Here is a 13,420-nt window from a genome sequence, read left to right on the forward strand (position 1 = left end):
TCCACTTAGGTCAAAGCAGCACAGGAACCGAAGCCACTACTAGCCCTGCAGAGTGCTTCCAGGAAAGCAAGGGCTCTACCCACACTACACAGACGTCAGCTCTTCTGTGAAGTCAAGTCATGGCAACATTGCAAAGGGAGCTTCCAACTTGATTCCTGCCTGTTTTTCTTTTTGGAGGTGGTGCTAGGGAGTAAACCCAGGCTCAGGCCTGGAGGAACAGATGTTTTATTTCAGACTGGAGAGAATAATTTGAGTGGTACAAACTGGATCTCTACAAGAAAGAATCATTGCAAGGAGCTGTCAGTTCTCTGCCAGAGGCCTGGGGAGAGAGTTTGGCTAAGCAACCTGGCTAGGATAGGATGGCTTATTTTTTGTACTAATTCACTAAGCTTTAACCACCCCATTTGGTCAAATCCAGGATGGGTTGCACAGACTGAACTTCCCTCTTCCTTCTCAGCTAATGTCCATGCTAATTTCTCGCTATCAATAAAACCTACTAAGTGTTCACTCCATACCACACCCCATGCCTGTAGAGGTGTGCACATTGTCTCTGCCTTTGGGATTTTATATATTTTTTATATTTTTGGTGGGTCTGGGGATGGAACCGAGCAGCATTTGAGCTCTGAGCTACACCCCTGCCCCTATTTTTTTTATTCTTTATTTTGAAACCAGGTCTCACTGAGTTGCAAGAGGGCCTCACTAAGTAGCTGAGGCTGTCTGCGAACCACAATCCTCCAGTCTCAGCTGAATGCTGGGATTACAAGCACGCACCACCACACCCGGCTGGGATTTTATATTCTTAAGGCAACAAAAATATTATCCCACAAGCATGGAACTGCTCCACCAACTCCTTGCTTTCCAGTTGTTTAACTGTCCCCTCTTAGACTACTCTTGACATCCTCCCTCTCTTCCCATCTCATGTACCTCTTCCCTAATAGAGACATCATCTCCATTCTGCAAACATATCACACTGCCCTACTTTCCTGGCCCATACTGGTCTTTCTTTCTGGAACATTCTAACCCTCTATTCTTAGTTTAAAAGAAACCTCCTCAGAGAAACTTTCCCTCCCTGTTCCCTCCAAATCCAGCCTCTCTAACATTTTTCATCTATCTATCTAATTCTCCCTACCCCCTCACCAAACCTTGTAGGACTAACTAAATTTGAAGTTATATATTTATATGCTTGGCTACTCATTTATTTCTCTTTCTCCTACCAGACTGTGAACTCAAAATGAGCATGGACAATTTTTGGCTTATTTCCCACTGTTCCCTCCACTATGTTTGGTGCAATGCTTGGAACAGTCAGAAGTATCCAGTAGGAGGCTTCTGAAAAAAAAAAAATGAATGAATGATCTTTTCCATGAGGGATTCTGGAACAGGGGCTGATCAGAGGGCTTTGCTAGTGACAATGAAGAGTCTGAGCTTTGCTTTAGCAGCAGGAAGGAAAGCTTTCCAAGCACTAAAGCAGCAGACTTTACTCCAGAAATGCCCCTTTTTCCGTTATGGGGAGATGGATACTGGGCTTGGGGAAGGGAGACAGAGGTAAAGATCTATTAGGAGAAGGCTGTGCAAACTGAAGTCCTCACCACTCACAGTGAGGTCTGTGGACATGTAGCCTATTTTAGAAATGCAGAGTTTCAGGCCCCACCCTAGGCCTGCCACATTCAAATCTGCATTTTACAGGACCTCCAGGTGACTGTCTACACCCCAAACATCTGGGCCCTGGGAAAAGATAATAATGGCCACATTTGCCTTTGGGATGAGGGATAAAAATGATTCATTAGCACCTCCCCCCCAAAAAATCCACTACTATACATGTAGAGATGAAGGGGAGAGGAAAGACCCAGCTGAGCTGAACTAAGATGGGCTGGGGCTATTTATCCAAGATATACTGACTGCAATCTTGGGCAGTTAGGTTCTAATTCACATTGCAGTAAGGATTACTGATTCTGGTCATGAAAAGGGCCACGTTTTCTATTCCAATTATACGTTTCCTCAGTACCTTTGACACAAAGAAAGGCTGGAATGGCACCTGTGGAATGAATGCAGGAAATGACCATGCAGTGGTCATGCTACTGAGGTCCTAAAGCAAACCCCATGAATCTGAGTACAAGCCAGACTGAGGCTTACTTTCTGGTTTCCTGTTTAATGAGATATATCCCCATGACTAGAAAACATGTGGAAATGTGGTAGGCTAAAACTTTCTTTTCAGTGAAGAAAGATATATGGCTTGTGCAACACAAAATCAGTAGGGAAGAGAAGCCACATCCTCAAAGCCACCTGACTAATCCTCTGAGCACAGCAGGCAGTGAGGGTCCTCCTAGGCCTGTGGAATCTCCCAGGAGTAAGGGTCTGCATGGGGTTACCAAGAACAGAGGCCATCCACGTCTAGACAGCAGGGCTAGGCATAAGAACTGCATGGGGGTGTGGGCTGGAGAGACCCAGGTGCTCCCTTCCAGAGAAACAGGAGAAGGCAGAGGAAAGCCATGCAGCTCAGGAGGCCAGGGCTCCACTTCCCCCACCATGTCTTACAAAAACTCCAGAGTGTGCCCACATATCAGCTCCTATAGACCCTAAGAGGGTACTGGGTTAAGACTTGTCAGATAAGAGAACCAAAAGACAAACAGGTTTAAATTCTAGGTATTCCCTTTAATTCATTATTCCAATCCTCAAATCCAATCCTCAAATGCAAATGGCTAGCTTTATCCTAAGAGACTGGTGGAAGTTCAAAGAATAAATGATTGCCTTCTTCCTCCACCCTCAGACTCCTGTCTGTAAACCCAGCTGAAAGGCCTTCCTCTATGGAGCTTTTCTTCATTCCTCCAGTAAGAAGAGATACAACCACTTTACCCTTGCCCCTTTTGCATGAAACTAGTTTTGTTTTGTTGATTTGAGATAAAATAACCTAACTCCACACTTGCCTCTGTCTCATGATACCATAAACCCTCAAGAGCCTCTGAGAAAGAAGCACAACTTCCTAAGGGACCGCGCAGTGCTGAGCACAGCCTAGATGACCCTAAGTACTGATAAAACACAGGCTGACCCCCTCCACATCTTTCTTCCAGTGCACCAGCCACTAAGCAGCAATCCTGCCTCCCTCCCTGGGTTGCTCCACACTAACCTAGCTAAATGGCTTGCATCTTCAGAGGAGTAAACTGCCTTCCCTTCCCTAGGCTTCTCTAGATTAGCTTCAGGATCACACCCCACTCGCACAACCATGCAGCCCTTGATCAATCTAATTACATGGGATGCCAACTTTTATGTGTATGTGTGGGGGTGCTGGGGACTAGACACAGGGACATTCTACCTCAGAGCTGTATACTCAGCACTTTTTATTTTTTTTTATTTTGAAATAGTTTCTCTCACTAAGTTGTTAAAGGTCTCACTAAAGTTGCTGAGGCTTGGCCTTGAACCTGTGAAACTCCTGTTGTGGCCTCCTACTTACTGGGAGTACAGGTGTTTGGCAGGATGTAACATTACTATTTTGCATGCCTCCTAAGACAGAGAACAAATCTGAGTCTGTTCCATGTGACAGCTCCTCTAGGGCAAGGCCCTGAGCCCTTGGGTGACGCCAGGCCAATCCATGAGCTCTTTAGTCAGGCCACAGTTTTGGCACAGAGCCTTGACAAGCAGACATACAGTATTTTTTATGAAAAAAAAAAAAAAAAGACAATGAAGACAAACCTTGGATGTGTAGGTGTGGCCATCAGAGGCACAGACCATGGCTGACTGCGCCACAGGACAAGGCTTGCATTTGACCAGATTCGAAGGTCCAACCCAGTGTTTGTGGGCCACATTCCCCTTCTTCTGCCTAAGGATGAGAAAAATAGGTAAGTTATTTGAAGCTCTCCAGTCCCTGGTGGTATTTCATCCAGGTTCCCAAAGTACAGGGCTAAATGAATGAATAAATAAATACATAAATAAATGAAACAAGCAAGCACTCCTTACACTGGCAGGGGAGTCCTGGGGCTCATGGTCCGCATTCCCATTTGTTCCAACTTAGTAAGAAAGGGTGGAGGATATTTCCTCCCAACTCAAAGATGGGCCAAGGAAACAGTACAGTCATTAAAATGTTATAAAACATTAGTGACATGGAAAGACATTCACAATATTATTTTTAAGAAACAAAAAGGAGAGCTGGGCACAGTGGTGCAAGCCTGTAATCCCAGTACTTGGGGGGCTGAGACAGGAGAATCACAGGTTCGTGGCCAGCCTCAGCTACTTAGTGAGGCCCTCTGCAACTTAATGACACCCTGTTTTTAAATAAAAAATAAAAATTTGGACTAGGGGTGTAGCTCAGAGGTAGAATGTCCCTGGGTTCCATCTACAGTACCACACACACAAAAAGAAAATATGGCTTAATATGCCCAACTACCAGGGGCGGCATATCACAGATGGCCAGAATAGCCCCTCAGAGCCTTAGACTTAACTGGAGCTGATAAACATGCTACCCCTTGTGTGACACTCAGGCCAATCCATGAGCTCTTCAGACAGAAGTGAATCTCCAAACACAACCAAAACACTCTATCACAGCTGCAGAAAACTATCTCTGGGTATATTTTAAAGAAATTTCAGCCCAGCTTCCAATTTGTTACTCAGCAGAGGCTGAGAGGTGATGTCACTTTCAACTATTAAAATAATCAGAAGCCAGGCGTGGTGGTGCACGCTTGTAATCCCTGTGCTTGGGAGGCAGAGACAGGAGGATCACGCAGGTTTGAAGCCAGCCATGCTGGCTTAAGAGACCCTGTTTCTAAATAAAAAAGTGTAAAAATAGGTCTGAGAGTGTAGCCCAGAGGTAGAAGTGTTTACAGGAACCCCAGTACCACCAAAAAAAAACAAAACAAACAAACAAACTCAGAATTCTACTCTTTGATTCCAGCTCCAGCTTCCCTCCATTCTAATCTTTCTCATAGTGACAAATGACATTTTTAGAATGGCTTATGTTCACAGAAGGAACCCTATCTCTGTATCATAAACCAATGAAATAAAAGCTTGAAGTTACTGATGTATTTTCTCCCTCAGATGAAACTGCTCTCCCCGAAACCCACTTGAAGGGAGCCCCATGGCCACAGGACTGAGTTCTGGGCAGAGGACAAGTATCTCTGGACTGCCCATCAATCAGGTAATTATGGTGCCCTTGACGTGTGTTGTACTAGCAGACCTGCATGGTGGTTAGCATTTGGTCTCTCAGATCACGAAGTACAAGTTCATACTCAGCTCTGTTACTTATTCATGGTGTGACCTTAATACTTAGTCCTATAAATCTGTTTCCTCATCCATAAATCGGGGGACAGAGTTTACTTCAAGCTGATATTATGAACACTAAATAAGCTGATGTCAATGAAGATTCAGTATAGAATCTGCAAAACAGGCAGCTATATGAACAGTAGCTATTGCTATAATTAATATTTACTGAAATAGAAGTAGGTATAGAGAATAAAATCATCATTGCCATGGATGTGTGATTATTCTGAGGCTTTAGGTTTAAAAGCACATCTAATGTCCTTGAAGAATCCATAAAGCTCAAAGAAAGACATCTTTCCTACCAGGTGAGAAATTATTCTCCAGTCCCTCAGGAATTTGGGTTGATATATAAGATAACTTAATCCCTTTCAAAAGAAGAAATGTGGGCAAGGAAAGATGAATAAAGCAAAGAGCACCACTAATGTGGTTCTTATCATACCTCAAAACTACACCAGCAATTTGAGGGAGGCAGCAAGAAACAATGTCTTTTTGGAGGATTACATTGGGTATTGACATCAAAGAGTATGTACCCACAGAACAGCCCTTGAAGTAAAACCCAAGAGCCTAGGCTGGAGAGACTACAGTACACGGCCTGACCAAACACAGGGGAAGAAAGTCCTACGAGGGTCCTTTAAGATCATGTAGTCCTACTTTTTAGTTTTACTAAAAAAGAGGGAGACTAAAGCTCAAAGAAGCTTTCCTTGAAGTCATATAGCTGACTTGTGGCAAGGCCTTAGGTGACATTCACACAGCTATAGAGAATATGCAAGACTGAATCTCTCTTCCTTGGCCCATTTCATTCCAACATAGGATACTAGCATAGAAGTTCCTGGAGGACACTCATATGTATGCTTTGGGAGGTCCTCTCTCCATTCACAGAAACTACCCACCTTGGCCTTGCCTCTGTGTCTGGATTTAAAAACAATCTGCCATTGGCATTTACAAATAACGTGGACTCAAGGGCTTCTATTATCCTTCACTAGACACACAATTCTTGCAGGATTCATTCTGGAATACCAGAAAAGGAACCACAGGTAGGACTCCTGTAGCAGAAGAGCAGGCTGCCCACACACAGTTAATCTCATGGTACAGGATTCCTTCAGCAGGACACTACACATTTATCATTATTCACATGGTAAATTGTCTGACACTGATTGTCTGACTCAACAAAAGTAGGAAGAAGCTCTGGCATCTGGCAGCTCCTCTTCTGGGCCAGTCCCCACATGGCCAAAGTAGTTCTTGGTATAAGTTTGCAGAAAAGAGCAACAACGTCCAAAGAATGGCATCTTTGCTGGAACAAACGGACCCTAGTGAAATGATGCTCCAGAGGAAAGAAGCCAAAGGCAGGAGCAGAAGATATAAATGTTGAACCAGAGGCTTCAAGGAAAAGATGGAACTAGTTACCAATCAAAAGCTAGCAACACCCCATCTCTGTTTCTTCACCTGAAATTCACCATTGAGTTCCTTTCAGTCAGGCAAGGAGGTAAGGCTGACCAACACCTTCTAGAAGGCTTGGTGCCTCCTGGATGTTCAAGATATCCCTGGGGTATGGGTGGGTCTCTATGTGGTGGCCCCTGCAGTGGTTACTCAGGAATTAATCAGAACATTAGAGCCAGATTCAAACTAATCTAGTCCAGAAACTTTATTTTATAAGTGAGAAATTACAGACTCAGAGGGACAGTGATTTACAGTGACTGTCACACAGACATGTGGCAGTTATATCACATATATATGTCAAATGGAGACTGCCCAGGAAACCACTGTGATGATAATAGGACCATCTCCATCTCCTATTTTGGGATCTATACTTTCATCACCAGGGTTTTAGAACTCTTTTGAAACACTGTCCCTAGAGTACCCTGCAGAGGAGCAAGCTCAGCAGATATGTCAGCTGGTCATGGATCCTGTCCAGGTAGAACTACCTTTGACCTTTCTTAGAATGTCTTGGGTGATTTTAGTATAAGGCCTAAACTATTCCAGATTTTCCCAATTCTATAGAAACAAGTATACCTATTATATCGAGGCAAATCCAGGTGTTCCTTACCTCAAGTAGGTAGGGTAGGATCTTCTTGGTATTGATGTAGAAACCAGAGGTCAAGTTATGTATGAGTACGTGTGTGGCCCAAAAGCATCACATCACTTCCCTGGATTCTGTATGTACATTTCAATCCCCATAAATCAGTGCATATCATAAAAATAACTAACCCTGTTAAGGCAAGAAACTAAGATTTCTGACTCAAAAATTTCAATTCTTGAGTCATTGAGGAGTAAAATGCAATGAAGGTGTTTGATGGGATTGAAATTGCTAACATCACATTTATCAATCAAGGTGATGCAAAGATTTAGTCAGCAGGCAGGTCCTGTCAGCCTTCTCAGTGGCCAATAAGCCCGGGCTCCCCCTCAGCCGGGCAGCTGCAGAGAGGCAGCCTTACCTCCTACAGGTTGATGGAACTGTGCAGAAAATCCCAACCTAAAGCTCTCCATGTGGAGAAAAGATAAATAGCAGGACATTGTGAGCATTTCCTATTCCAAATTGTTAAACTACTTATTCTCAATCTTGTTTTAAGAGCCTATAACAATTTACAGCATTTATCTTATTTTTCAAAAAGAATGATGCCTAAGTCTAAAACTAATCATGTGACTTCCATGCTAAAACCTCCCCTTTTCTCCCCAACACCAGGGCATAATCTGAACTCTGAATTTTGGCATCAAACTGCCCAGCCTGCCCTCTCAAGTTCATTGTTCCCCAACACATGTGTGCACAAAACACTCTGACCTTGACCACCCATGACTTTTGCTCTAGCCATCCTGAGTTGTTTCCTGAAGCTCAAGAAGGATCTTTGTATAACTGTACCATCATGTGTTATTTTTCTATACTCGACATACTTTTATTTCCACCTTCATTTCTCCCCTTCCATCTTTCTTTCTTCTAGGTCAGCTCAAATACCACTCCCAGAAAGTTTCCTGGGGTCCCTCCAGAAGAAATCAGGCTGCATCTCCACTCTACTACATCTCTGCAGTAACTTCTGGTCAGGCCAGGCTCCTGCAATGGTCTTCAAGCAAGTACTGATTCCACTCAACTAAACACTAAGAGGCTACTATTGTTTCAAGGGGAGACAAGGCACACAGAAGCTGAGAGCCTGGGGAGCCCATCCTAGGCACCTCCCTCCTTTGCCTAACTTTCTCATGACTGAGTAGTCTGGGTTCTCTCTCTAGCTGGCCATATCTGCTTTTTACAAGTCTCTTTTATATGCCATGTAAATTCAAATCTGAGGGACTTAGCAACTGCTTTCTAAATGGTTGTTTCTTGTTCTAGCTTCAAATGCTGAAGTGAGTAGTTGCAGATCATCCGGGTGTAATTCAGCAGTTCTTTCAGTGCAAAGAATGCCTAAAACTCCCAGTGGCCAAGCTCATCATGCCTTCCAGGGACTCAGAATGGAGCTCAAAACCAGAAAAGAAATATGCCAGCCTCATGGCTGAGGGCATGGCAGCAGCACCATGTTGCCATGACAGCGAGTTCACCGTGCCCCGCGACAGCTCCTGATCAGCACACACAATAACCATGAGTGAAATTGCGGACCCTAAAGGAGAAATCCCTTTACTGAACCCCCAGGGACTTGCGTACCTTTGATAATCTCCTTGGGTCTGAGATTTTGCAGTCCAACCCAGTGAAGGAGTAGCAGTGTCAGAGATAACACACCCTAGTCGCAGCTCCCTGTAGGAAAACACCTAGCCTGGCACCCCCATGGTCACAAGCAGCCTCAATTAACTCCCTGGGTCTGAGTCTTTGCGATACAACCCAGTAAAGGAGTAGTGGTGGCTGAGATTACCACTGACTCAAGATCCAGATCACCCTAAGTGAAGTTGTAGTGACCCAGGGAAGGCACAGATTTCTGAAATAATGGGAAAGAGTAATGAGCAATGAATGCCCACAACCCCATATTATCAGAACCTGATAACACAGAAATTCATAGATCTCCAGAAGATCAAATCAGGAATATGACTGTAGAAATAATACAGGACCTTCGAAAAGAATTTAGAAAGAGTCTAAAAGAAATAAAGGATGCAATCATTGAGGTAAAGGACTCAATTCAAAGTATAAACAATCGATTAGACCACACAGAGAATAAAATCTCGCTTCTAGAAGATGATCACTCCAAAAACGAATGCACAATTTATAACTTAGAAAAAAAATCAGACAGCAGGAATCTGACATTGAAGAAATATGGGCCCATTTTAAAAGAGCTAACCTAAGAATAATTGGGATATAGGAGGGAAAAGAAGGTGACCAAAGGGATCAATAATCTCTTCAAAAAAAAAAAAAATCCAGAAGGGCTTGGAGTAACATATTCCAAACTCTGAAAGGAAACAACTTCCAGCCAAACATTTCCTACACAGTAAAACTATCTATCAAAATAGATGGGGAAATAAGAAGCTTCCACGACAAACAGAAACTGAAGGAATTTATGTCTTCAAAACCACTGCTAGAGAAAATACTCAAAGAGATTAATTACAAAGAAGAAATTGGTAATACATAGCAGAACCAGAGAAACAAGATTTTCCATCCAGCAGACAACTAAGCAAAGAAGAATAAACAGTATTTTAAATAGAAATAAAATCTTAACATGTTAGGAATTAAAAATTATCTCTCAGCCGGGCGTGGTGGTGCACGCTTGTAATCCCCACGCTTGGGAAGCAGAGACAGGAGGATCGTGCAGGTTCAAAGCCAGCCGTGCGCACTGGCTTAGGAGACCCTGTTTCCAAATAAAAATGTAAAAATAGGTCTGGGAGTGTAGCCCGGAGGTAGAAGGGCTTCCAGGAACCCCAGTACCACCAAAAAAAAAAAAAATTATCTCTCAATAATCACACTGAATGTAAATGGCCTCAATTCCCCAATAAAAAGACATAAAGTGGCAAAATGGATTAAAAACCAGAATCTATCCACCTTCTGCTTACAAGAAACACACTTTACAAATAAAGAGAGTAACAAACTCAAGGTAAAGGGCTGGAGCAAGGTAATTCATGTTAAGCAGCCATCCTAACAAATGTGAAGTAGTAGTTCACTATAGTTTTTACTTATATTTCCTTAATGATTAGTTATATTATGACAATGATGAGTTATATTCATGTGTTTATTGGTTATATAAAAATCTCTGGAGATTCATTCGTTACTTTTTAACTATTTCTAAATTGTATTGTTTGCTTTTATTGTTGCTAATTTTTAGGATTTCTATTTGAAATATTAATACACCTTCAGATATAGCATTTGGAAATATTTATCCCATTCTATCAGTAACTTTTAACTCTGTTTACATTGTCTTTGGATGAACAATTTTTTTTATTTTTTAGGAAGTTTGTTTATTCTTTTGTTGCCTCTGCCTTTGAGATCATATCCAAGAAATCACTGCCAATTTCAATGTTGTGAAGTTTTATGACCCAGGTTTTCTTCTAAAAGTTTATAGTCTTAAGATTTACATTTAGGTATTTTATCTATTTTGAGTTAATATTTGTATATGGTGTTAGGTAAGGGTCCAATTTTATTCTTTTTCATGTAGTTATTATTTTTCAACAATATTTAGTGAAAAGATTATTATTTCCTTCACCAAATGTTTTTGGAAACCTTGTAAAAATAACTTGACCATATATGGAAGAATTTATTTCTAGGCTTTTAATTTTACTCCACTTGTTTATATATCTGCCTTTATAGCAGTACTACACTGTTTCAATTATTGTAGCTTTATAAGGTTTGAAATCAGAAAATGTACATTTTCTAGCTTTGTTCTCTTTCGAGATTGCTTTGGGTATTTAGAGTTCATATTTCATGTTAGGATAGATTTTTTCTGAAAAATAAATAAGTGTATGATAGTTTCACCTTAAAAAAGGAAAAAAATATCCTCTGGTAAGAAAGAAAGCAAAAAGAAATATTGAAATGTTATCTCTAAGTGATCAAAAGCTTGATATCAGACAAATGAATCTGTTATGTGAGATTATCATGGTTAATTTTGCATAAATTGCTATAATATTAGATGTCAACCACTAAGCCAAGCATGGGAAGGAGGGATGGAGAGGGAATGAGGTGGGGATTGGGTAGGGGCTAACTGGGCGATGTGTGCATGTATGTCTACACAGTTTTTTATCCCATTATGATGTATGAATACAGTGCACAAATAAAAAAATTTAAAAAAAGAAAAAAAGAGATAAGGCATCAGAATTCCCACGACTCCTTGAAAGTTGCCTAAATAATCCATTTTTCTGTATTTTTGCCATATCTTACATTAAAAAATTAAGTAGGAAATATTAAGTTTAGTGGAATTTATTAAGAAATGTAATCTTGAAATGTAATTGTTGGAAACATACATTCAGATCTTCTGACATGTTGATAGGACTATATATGCTGGTATTATCCATTTAAGGACTTACTTTGCTCTAAAGCTGTTCTTGGCACACCACTCTGAGGATTTCCATAAGATATATTATGCAAGTCAACCTGCTGCTACTCATTTTATTTACAAGAACAACTCTCTGTTAGTGGCTATGTTCATACTATTACAAGATGGTAATGGTGACCAGGCACTGACATCTCTTGGCTGTGCTCCTGTCCTAATTCCTGGTGATGTGACCCTAAGCCCCAACTCCAAATGCCAGTGTTTCCTGTTCTTACTTTGCACTGGGCCCTGCTTTCCTCACTCGAGATACCCCCATCATGAACCCATATCCTACTGCTTCCCCACAGGTCACACCAAGGGAGTTTTTCACACCATCCAGTGTGACCGAGCAATTCACTCGACACTCAGAGCAACACCACTGTCAGGACTCATAGCAAGAAGGTCGCAGGACAGAATAATTTTTCCAGCAATACGTATATGTGCAAAAATACATTTCCTGACATTATATTGCTAGATGGATTTCAAAATGTGTCAGAAATATTTTAATGATAAGAGTAGGGAGTGGGAAAGAGTAGCTGCTAAAAATATATGCTATAGATTTGCTGACTTCATTCCTTCAGTCATGGAAGTAGGGCCATTATTTTACTCCATAGGCTGTGCATTCTACTATGCTTGTATAACTCAGACACACTGTTTTACTCTGCACATGAACAGCTGGTGAAGGAGTAAAGCAACCCCATATAATAAATAACAGCAATGGCATCGCACTTTCTTTGCATGACTACTACATGCAATGCTACATGTCTTAAATGCTTGTTTACCTGCTTGTTTTCCTGCCTGCTTTCTCAAATACAATGACCACCCGAGGGTAGATGCTCCCATTCTCCAGGTAGAAAAACTGAGGCTTAAGTAACCAGTCTCAGTCACTGGACCTTCTTTTCTGACTTGTCATTGTGTTTTCATCAGATATTTTGTGTGAGTGAGTGAGTGAGTGTGTGTGTGTGTGTGTGTGTGTGTGTGTGTGTATTTTACTGGAGATGGAACCCAGGGGTATTCTATCTCTAGGCTACATCCCAGACCTATTTTATATTTTACTTGGAAACAAGGTTTCACTAAGTTGCTAAGAGCTTCACTAAGTTGCTGATGCTGGCTTCAAACCTGCATGATCATCCAGTCTCAGCCTCCCAAGTACTTGGGATTACAAATCTGTGCTATCATGCCTGGCTGTCTCATCAGATATCTAAGACCTGTCAGATCAGAGTTTTGTAGAACCATCAAAGAACAATTCCTTCTCAGCAATAACAATGTTTGTTGTTTGGCATAAAAGGACTGCATGCATTTTATTTTCATGTTAAGATTAAACTGCCCATTCAAAAGCAAAATTGAATTTGTGTGTAAAATCAAAACTAATTGCTTCTAAAGAAGGGAAAGAAGATAGATAGCTGACATGGTGGCTATTTTGAACCAGAAATAAAATAATAAATGTTAACTGAAATGATAAACATGTTAACCATTGAATAATCTGTCTGTCATGTAAAATGATGCTATAATTCCTCTGTTGTTAGGGTTATTTCAGTTGTTATACTAAATCTTAAAATTGCATGAGGAAAGACATAATGACATGTGTCATTTACAAAAGCTGTTCTGAGGACTTCCGGGAAGATGGCGACCGAGAAAAGCGGGGCTTAAGAGCCCCGTTAACAACTAATCTCCATTACCACAAAATCAGCACCTTTCATAGCCAGAAAACGCCATCACCAGAGAAACAAAAAAAATCACCAGGCTCCAGA

The 13,420-nt window shown here is 41.4% G+C and overlaps 1 protein-coding gene across 1 annotated transcript in view; it reads right to left on the reverse strand.

Annotated features, from left to right (window-relative positions):
* The window catches only part of SPOCK1 (SPARC (osteonectin), cwcv and kazal like domains proteoglycan 1), a gene marked incomplete at both ends in the record, with an annotated part of 559,572 nt that overhangs the window by 158,803 nt on the left and 387,349 nt on the right, over nucleotides 1-13,420 (reverse strand). The window contains one exon of the mRNA XM_080690082.1: nucleotides 3,685-3,811. Coding sequence (XP_080546208.1) covers nucleotides 3,685-3,811 — 127 coding nt within the window. The remainder of the gene's footprint in view (nucleotides 1-3,684; nucleotides 3,812-13,420) is intronic.

This window comes from Muscardinus avellanarius (assembly GCF_963383645.1).
Source record: "Muscardinus avellanarius genome assembly, chromosome: 1".
In the NCBI taxonomy this organism is placed as follows: domain Eukaryota; kingdom Metazoa; phylum Chordata; class Mammalia; order Rodentia; family Gliridae; genus Muscardinus; species Muscardinus avellanarius.